Source organism: Octodon degus, unplaced genomic scaffold (genome assembly GCF_000260255.1).
Source record: "Octodon degus isolate 3935 unplaced genomic scaffold, OctDeg1.0 scaffold00112, whole genome shotgun sequence".
Classification (NCBI taxonomy): Eukaryota; Metazoa; Chordata; class Mammalia; order Rodentia; family Octodontidae; genus Octodon; species Octodon degus.
The window spans coordinates 2550136-2559800 of NW_004524688.1; the positions used below are offsets into that span (position 1 = coordinate 2550136).

A 9665-nucleotide genomic window follows, 5' to 3' on the forward strand; every position below is an offset into this window, starting at 1 on the left:
TACATGAGAATGAGTTTGAGGCTTGCCTGGAACATAGTGATACCATGTCTCAAAAAGATTTAAAAAAGAAAAGAAAAAAATAATCTCTGCATTACTAACCTTTAGCATTTCTGGTATTCTGACTCCTAGCTGAAGATTTGATTTTTCATCTTACATAGAAGTGTTTCCCTCAGCATCTCTTGTAAGACAAGTCAGTTTTTTACAAGTTTCCTGTTTTATCTATTTCATCTTAAAATTTATTTATTTTGTCTTGATTCCTGAAGGATACTTTCTTTGATATAGAATTCTGCATGGACAATGTTGTTCTTTTCCCTCTAAAGTTATAGATATTGTAGCCGTAGCTGGCCTCCCTGTTTTTATAAGTTAACTATTTGTTACATAATTTTAATGTGTGGGGTCACTTTTTTGCTCATTTTTAAAACACGTTTCTTATCTTTTCCTTTCAGTAGATTGACTGGAATGTGCTTTGACATGGGCTTATTTCTGTTTTTATTCTTTAGTGTGTAATAACAAGAGTACATAAATTGATTTTTTTCATCGTACACTTAAAATTGGGGAGTTCTAGGGGCGGGGATATAGCTCAGCAGCATAAACAGATGCCTGATAAGTCAGTGTCCTGAGTTTGATCCCTGGTACCAGAAAAACAAACAAATGAACAAACAAATAAAAATCCAAATGGAGAATTTTATTTCTTCAAATAATTATTCTTCCCCATTTTTCTTTTGTTTATAAGACTAAATGTGTAAAGATCATTTGATATTATCAAATAGGTTCCTAATGTCTACTTTTTCTTCTAAGCTTTTTCTCACTATAATTATCCATCTTTAACTTTCATGTTTTATCTCCACTTGGATATTACAAAGGCAATCAAAATATATGGTGAATGTTTAAATTTTTAAAAACCTTGTTACAGTAAAAATACATTGACACGAACAACAGGACTATTTTGAAGGGAGATTAATGTTAATGTCTTTTACTGTCATAAATGTTATAATTTAAGCATTCAACATATTTTATAATTAATCCTAATTGAACAAATATTTATGGCAATTTCTGTTACATGAAAGCATTACAGTGTGTCCTTATCACCTTATTCACTGCATCTGGCACCCTGTCATTTCTGGCTCCTCCCTAAGGTCAAAATGACTATGATAAGTACATATTTTTAGGAGATTCTTGACATCCAAGCAGCCTTGATAGCATGGCTAAAAGCACTAACAAAGTGGCAAGAACAATGGAATAATTGTGTTCAAAACAAAAGGGAGTACATTGAGGGAAATTAATGACAATGTGTCCTTTGCTGAAATTAATTTTTAAAGTAGAACATTAACTGCATTTTTGTCACACTTCATATATTTATCCAATAAGTTTTTGTTCTGGATATTACACTTTCAAATCTCAAATATTCAGTTGATTCTTTTAATAATTTTTGTTTCTCTATTTATCTGTTCTATCTTTACACTCACTGGAATAATGTTTTACTTAATAGAGGCTAGCTACATGACTTTCTTTAAAATGTTGTCATCTCATCTCGCAACTAGAGCCATCTCATTGTCTGGGTCCATTTATTTTGATTTCTTCTGAAAATGTTTCTAATTTCCGATTCTTTGAAATATTTAGTGGTTTTTAAATTACATCATAGATCTTTTGAATATAAATTTTAGAAACTATTGCCATGTTTCTTTTGTGACAGTTATTTCTTTTGTTTTAGGAAACAATATTTTAGTTGGATTTGAATACAAAAAAAAATCTCTTCTTTGAGAAACATCTCTTTATTGATATTTTCTGTTTTTTTGATAAATTGTTATGGACAAATTTCATAGGAAAAAGAAGTTAAACTACTAACAAGGAGTTCTTGTGTACCGTTTCCCCAGTTTCTCCCTATTTTTAATGTCTTACATTGTTATAGTACATTTGTTATTATTCTCCTCCATTTTTTTTTTTTTTTTTCAGAACCAGGGATTGAACTCAGACCCTTGCGCTTGCCAGGGAAGCACTTATTCCACTGAGCCATCTCCCTGGCCCTTACATTTGTTATTATTAATGGACAGACATTTGCACATTTTTATTAGCTACAGTCTAAAATTTATTTGGATTTTCATCATTTTTGCTGTCTTTTTTTCCTTTGCAGATTCTATCCAGCATACTGAATTTCACTTAATCATTTGTCCAGTCACTGACCATTTATTAGACCTTTCTGGTTTTGATGATGGAAGTTTGGAGGGGTAATGACCCAGTGTCTTTTAGCAGAATCTCAGTTGAGTTTTAGCTCATGTTTTTCTCAATATGATACTGAGGTTGTGCGATTTTGAGAGGAAGACCACAGAGATAATGTGCCATTTCTGCCACCTCATATCAGGTTATACATTTTCAGTGAATGTTAGCATGAACTCATCCTCTGGCTGAATCAGTGTTTGTCACATGCCTCAGTGGGAGTCGCCCTCATCCCAGCGTACATCATGTACTGGAGCCCATGTTTAAAAGCAGGGAACTGTGCTCTATATCCATGAGCTCCTTCCTTTCTCTCTCTCTCTCTCTCTCTCTCTCTCTCTCTCTCTCTCTCTCTCTCATCTTGGAGAACTATCTTTTTAAGAGAATGAAACAATAGAAACAATACAAAATTTCACTAAACAAGATGTTAGAAATTCAACAATGGTTGTTATGTCATGTATTGTTGTCTTCAAATTAAGTCACTCAGATTACCAGATATAAATATCCAAAATTGGTACAAAAAATTAAGATAAAAACATTAAGTATTAACTGTTCCTTTCAAGTGCTAGAAACTGTTCAATGGGAAGGAACAACTGGGGTGAGAGAAAGAAGAGCCCCTCTTTGTTAAGCTGAGCTGTTGTGAGTTAGCCATGCATGTTCTCCATTTGAATATCAAAGATTTGGGTGAATAGAATTTTGAGGACTCCCTTTTTCATTCTTTTCGCTGTGTCATTTCTTGCAGTCTCCTCAGAGACATGTTTGCTGAGACTTAACAGTTTTCTTCCTTATCTCAGCAAAGCTATAGTTCTGCCACCCACATAGCTGTGGGCCCAGCTCACAGCCTACATACCACTTCAAGTTACAAACTGGAAAGTGGATAATTTCTTTATGAGAATTTTCCTCATGGTATGTGCTCCCTGACAGAATACTCTTGTTCACACCTTCTGCCTTTTTTATTTTTTTATAAAGTCAGACTGGACAGTATTTTTCTGCAGAATGTTAGCATGTGACTCAATCCTTATGGAAAGAATATTTCTGTCTTCTATCTTGTGTATGCTGTGGTAGGAGATGTGTGGAAACAAGATGATACTTTTCATCAGATAGGACATACAACATAGGATTGAGGAAGTATGTAAGAACCTATTGAAAGATGATATCAAACAACATAGCATTAAAGATATATGATGCAGATAACTGTTTCAAACAATAGCTAGTGGCATTCTGGGTCATTATAAATAGTCCAAAGAAAATATTTGTCAAAGTGACTATTGAGATTTTTTAAAAATGTTAATATGTATGAATATGTAGTAATTATACTGTATTCTCACTCTGTGCCAACTTTATTCCTGAACTGTATATGTTCTGTCTGTATTATACTTTTTGTTCTGGCTTAAGGAAAAAACTCACTAAAGTTGAAATTTAAAATGTACAGTAGAGTCTATAGTTTGACAATTATTTTGCCCATTTAAAAATGCTGAGTACAAATATGTATGTGAAACAAATAAATATAAGTATATCATTCATATTTGTTAGTCTTAGATGCCATAGACATATATAATATACACGTATATTGCACTCAGTATTTTTAACATGGATATATAAACACATGCATGCACAAAGGCAACCATACATATTTTTCTGTTTATTAAAATGAATTCTAATTACTTGAAGTATGTTGCAAATTTTACTAGACAAGGGGAACAACCCACTTAGGCCCCCCTCATGTCCCTCTCTCAGGCAGGAGGTTTCTTTCCTTCAGTAAATATATTCTGCTCATAAAAAAAGAAATTACTAGAAGAGTTCCATGATACATACCTAATATTCTACAATCCTTCAAATGCTTTGAAGAATGAATGTAAGGAATTGGGATTCGTACAGGTTTTGCTTACTGAGTGCTGAATCTGTTCCGTGTGATTTGGCCATTTAAGGCAAGACCCCGTGGTGGGGATAAAGGCGATGTGTGGGAAGAGCGGTATGAGCATGTTGCCAGAGGAAGGTAGCTGTGTGGAACAGTGGTACAAGTTGACTGGGAGATACTGGCAGTTCTGACCAGAAAGGACTTGATTCAGAATAAGACAAGAATTTCCCTCTGAAAACAGAAACCATGATGGGTTTTGGTAGTGACTTTGGTAATCCCTGTGGACTATCCATGGATGTCCATGTGAAATATCTCAATTGCTAGTTAATGCAGGTATTCTGAGTTCCACGGAGGTTGCAAGTCTGGCAATCAAGTTATGGGCGCTAATGCCACTGTATTATATTACTGCCATGAAGTTAGAGAGAGAGACAGAGAGAAACAGTTCTGTGTTTCTCTAAAATTCATGAATATTTATAGTTTTTATTACTTGATTTTTCTGTCCTGTCCTTCCACTAACTGCAAGAATATTCTGTTTCTCTGTCATCTGAATGTCTAACAAAGGAGACTTCAGAAGATGATGCTACAAGTCTGTCCTGTTTACTTGGGTATAACTAAAAGGATGGAGGTTGCCAAGGGAAAGTAATTAGTATAATAACTAGACCTATGTTATTTAATATTCCTGAAACATCATAAAAAGAGAAAAGTTTTAGTGGGGTTAGAGATGTAGTATCCCACTTTTTACTGAGCGTTATGTAGTTTTACCAGTGTAAAAATAAAAAAAAAAAATACAGACAATTTATTTATTTGTCACTTATTCATATTTATTTGGTACAGGTCTTGCTATGCAGCTCAGACTCATAGTTATCCTCCTGTCTCAGCCTCCCCAGAGCTGGGATTACAGGCATGCACTGTCAAGACCTGTTTCAGTGGCCAGCTTGGTGTGGAACCAGCATGGCATGTGGTAGCAGAGATCAAACTCGGGTCTTTGCACTTGCCAGACAGGTGCTTAGACTGCCGAGCTATCTCCCCAGCCTGTAGAACTAATTAATAAGGAATTCTCAAGTTTTTCCATACAGAAAATAGGGCAAACCAGGTGTGCTGGTGCATTCATGTAATCTCAGCAATTAGGAGGCAGAAACATCAGATCCTTGTGAGTTTGAGAGCAGCCTGGGCTACATAGTGGTTCAAGGCCAGCCTGAACTGCTAAAGAAAAGAAAATGGAGAAATACAGTGAGAGAGGAAGTAAGGACATTGTGTTTTTATTTGTTTGTTTTGTCAAGAGACTACTAACGGATAATCCTCTAAGGTAATGAAGAAATGTCATCACTAAGGGACATTTGGAAATACTTGGGCTTCTTTTTTGGTTGCCACTGTTTCTAGGGAGTATTTATGATACTGGGTTGTGTGTGGAACTAAATATCCTATCTAGTCTAAGGCATGCTCTCTTGAGGAGAAAGCTGACATATACAATGATATGAATGGTCTTTCTTGAGTTTTACTTTTATTGTTAGGAAAAATGTCTAGGCTATTTCATGGCATTTGAAAGTACTACTTCAACAAATCTTTTCCTGTCCTGAACTTTAGTGTGATTGGTCTACCATATAGAACCTTTATTTCAAAGAATTAGTCACTCAGGCTAGAAGAAGGAATGGCAACGCTGATGAGTTTATGCCTATTAGCCAATCATTGAGCCAGTGACAAGGTATATGGGATCATACTGATTAATTAGAAACCTGGGAATGGTGAGCCAGTTCCACCTAAATTGGATGGGTTCTCTTAATGCAAAAAGTAAAATGGCCTGCATGGAAACATCCAGGATTATATAAGGAACATAATCATTTATGAATGAAACTAAACTTCTATCCTAATGACTTAAAAAAGTCATACCTTGGTGAGAATGCACAAAATGACATTGACAGAAATATAAGCACAGTCAACCAGTGATCCTTTTCTTTCTTTCCTCTCGATTACTTCCTTATTTTACTTAGACTTCCAAAGCTTCGTTAATGACATAAATGAGGGTCCATGTGTCTCCTAATCTTTTTTCATGTCAGTGTATTATAATGTTTATAAATAAGAAACATTGATGATATTTATTGATAATGGCTTTTACTTCTGATACTATAGTAAATGGTACTAAAAAAATGCAAACTTGATTTTTTTTCACAGTACTGGGAATTGAACCTAAGGCCTGCATACCAAGCTGGCCCTTTTTCTTTTTTGAATCAAGATACCACTAAGTCACTGAGTTGCCCAGGATGGGCTTGAATTTTTGATCTTTCTGCTATGCTCTCCTAGAATACTAGTGTTATAAATATGTGCCACCATGTCAGCTCAACAAATGAAGATTAGCTAAACCACAAAAATGAAGAGCCAAATTTTCTGTCATACTTCTGTCCTTAGAAGTTCTGTGTCCATGATCAAGAGAACTAGATACCAGAAAATATATCTACTGTGCTATTTTCTTGCATCCCTTCTAATCTGTTTATCATGCAAACAATGAATGCTGCTTTAATTAGTTCTCTCTCCCCAGGGTAGTTTAAAATTTGGTAACTGTTTTTGGAGCACAGGCTTGTCCTGTACCAGGAGAATAGGCTTGGCACTAAAGATTGTTTCTGAAATTTTCTAACATATCCGTTATCTCAATAAATGTCACATTATAGGCATTCGAGGTTCCATGCATTAGCTTCATTTAACAGCTAAGGAAGGCAAGAGTCAAGGAAACCTGATGATTTGTCCTAAATTTTAAAATTAGAAAATGGTATAACCAGCATTCAAATTTCTTTCTTTGCTGTAAAGACAGTTGGAAGGGGTTGATTGCTTGTTTCCTCTCCTATGTAAGGAATCACGACTGGAGTTAAGGAGCTAAACAAGTGGAACATGACACATTTCTCACACTTGTCAGATAAGATTGAGATCCTGCTGTAAATATACTAGTTATTTTTCAGATGTCCTTCGATTAATGACCAGGTCACTTGCTTACAATATTTAATATTCATGTAAAATTTTAGTTGACCAAATACCTTCTATATGTTTGAATAATCTTTCCATCATATATTTACATTAATGCTCAGACTTACTATTCAAAAATATTCATCTGTGTTGTTTTATATGAATTACCTAAATCAAACCTAACTTTAAATCTTCAGTTTGTCTGTTCATAAGAACAACAAAAACAAAAACTTTAGGGTACTGATCATTACAGCATTTACGTAAGATTACCTGGCATGTTTTTTGTGATTTGTTTTCCTTAATTTAAAAAATACCTTTTAGATTTGCAATAGAGTTCCCGTGATTGTACCCCCTTGGAAAAATTAGCTTGAGAACTCCTAGACTTTTATCCATTTTTGTAATAGCTTTTCTATAGTTTCAGCTGTTTTCACTGGCATTCCCCGGTATGGAGTTTGCTTTTCTAACCATCTCTTTACAGTGATAGAAAAACTGGCTTAGAGCTTAGTTTAGTGTTTATCCTTTGTAGGCCCCTGCTTGTCATGTGCCTCACTTGATGAACTACTGTCTTAATATCTTTGATCTCAGGATGCCATGAAATGTGTCAAGGTTCCCAATATATTTTTATTTTTTCCTCTTCACTTTGAAAGTTGTGAGGGGCCGGGGAGGTGGCTCAGTGGAATAAGTGCTTCCCTGGCAAGCGCAAGAGCCTGAGTCCAATCCCTGGTTCCACAGGAAAAAAAAAAAAAAAGAAAGAAAGAAAGAAAAGAAAGTTATGTAAAGAAATCTACTTAAAAATAATTCAAAAGTAGCCCTTTCTCTGTATTGGGTATTTTGTCATGAATTTTTTCTTTTGAGATTCTTTTATCACTTCGTCTTCACTTTTTAAAAATATTTTCTGTGTTGGTGGAATATATTGAGCTTTTGCACATGCATTGTCTTCTATGTCACTTCTTGTGGTAACTATCATTTGATATGTCTTATCTCTATTGTTCCTGTTCTTTGGTCTTAGTGTGTTCCTGGAGCTTTGGTTTTGTTTGTTTCTTGGGTTTTTTTTTTTTTTCCTTTTTTTAGCCACATTTTGTACTGCTCACTGTAGGTTCTATCCTGTATTTCATAAGAACATGTGGTTCCAATAAAAGAAATAAAGTCATGAATTTTTTTGCTTGTTTTGCCATAAGATATCACTATACAGTTCAGGCTGTCCTTAACTTCACTTTGTAGCTCAGGCTGGTCTAGAACTCTCAATGATCCTCCTGCCTTAGCTTCTTGAGTGCTGAGGTTATGGATGTATGTTACCATGCCCTGAAAAGTCATTAATTTTAAAATAAAACACAAATTTTCTCCATAGAACCAGCAGAGAGTTTTTATTTTATTTGTTTGTTGCTTATTTTATTTATCTGATACAAGGTTTCACTATGCAGCTCAGACTCTTAGTGATCCACTGGTCTCAGCCTCTCCAGCCCTAGAATTACAGGCATGTACTACCATGTCCGGTTTTACCTCCAGATTGCCAGGCAGGTGCTCATACTTCAGAGCTATCTCCCCAGCCCCAGGAGAGACTTTTGACTAGAACCTCCAAAGCCCAGAGTCCTAGTCATGGCTCCACTTGGTTCTTCCCTCTAGGGCATAGAGTGGCTTGAATTTTCTCCCTGCCTTCGTGCTTTCTAGCATACTGTCTTTTATTTTCATTCAGGGTCACTCTGAAGGAACTGAGAGTTGGTTCAGGCTGTCAGAGCTGAATCTCTGATAAACCCATGGAAATCTCACTATTCCAGTCAAGCAAGTGTTCTGCTTGAGTCCTTTCATTTCCCAGAATGGATGTCAAAGCGAGAATGGAATTTTAGTTTGTCGGTCACTGACTAATATATGAAAGGGAAATCTCCTGGGGAAACTTGTATTTTTTTTTTTTTCTTCCAATATTGCTTTACTCTTAACTGTTCAGTTAAAATGAAAGAAAATATACGCAATTCATTGAAGGGCAGATGAGGGCTAAATTTGTTCAGACATATTCCATTTGCCATATAAAGGATTTGAGTAATTTTTTTTTTCCCTTTCTGTTTTCTTGATTAGTGTTTGTCCGTTTCAACTCCAGCCATGGTTTCCCAGTGGAGGTCAATTCTGACACCAGCATCTTACAGCTCAAAGAAGTGGTTGCTAAGCGACAGGGGGTTCCAGCTGACCAGCTGCGTGTGATTTTCGCAGGAAAAGAGCTTTGGAATGACTTGACAGTGCAGGTGAGTCTCCCTCGGTGGGTAGTTCCTGGGATGTAGTGAGCGTCACTGTTGATGTGGCGTATGCTGCCAATCTGGGATTCATGCCTGAGACCTAATGGAATAAATAGTGCCTGGGGATTCCTTGAACTTTATTACTCACTGCTTCATTAATTCTGACCTTCTTAATTATGAAATGAAACAGCAAGTAGGAAAGATAAGAGGAACAGCTATAAGTGAGGAGGAGAAAGAGAGAACTCATGAACTGTGCTGAGTGAATAAATGTTTACTGACTACAAGAGCAGCAAGGCACAATTTTAGGGTCTGTTCAATTTCTAGCTTACTTATTCCATTTGAATTTTAATGAAGACAGATTTGAATGAATTGCACCCAATCAGGCTGCTCAGCCCCTGCACTGTGAAGAATTTGTAACC

At 35.7% G+C, this 9665-nt stretch overlaps 1 protein-coding gene across 2 annotated transcripts in view; it reads left to right on the forward strand.

Moving 5' to 3' along the window:
* Window positions 1–9665, forward strand: part of Prkn (parkin RBR E3 ubiquitin protein ligase) — a 1575591-nt gene that overhangs the window by 325214 nt on the left and 1240712 nt on the right. For both annotated transcript variants that reach the window (XM_023699288.1, XM_023699289.1), the window contains exon 2: window positions 9092–9255. In XM_023699288.1, the coding sequence (XP_023555056.1) occupies window positions 9092–9255 (164 nt within the window). The remainder of the gene's footprint in view (window positions 1–9091; window positions 9256–9665) is intronic.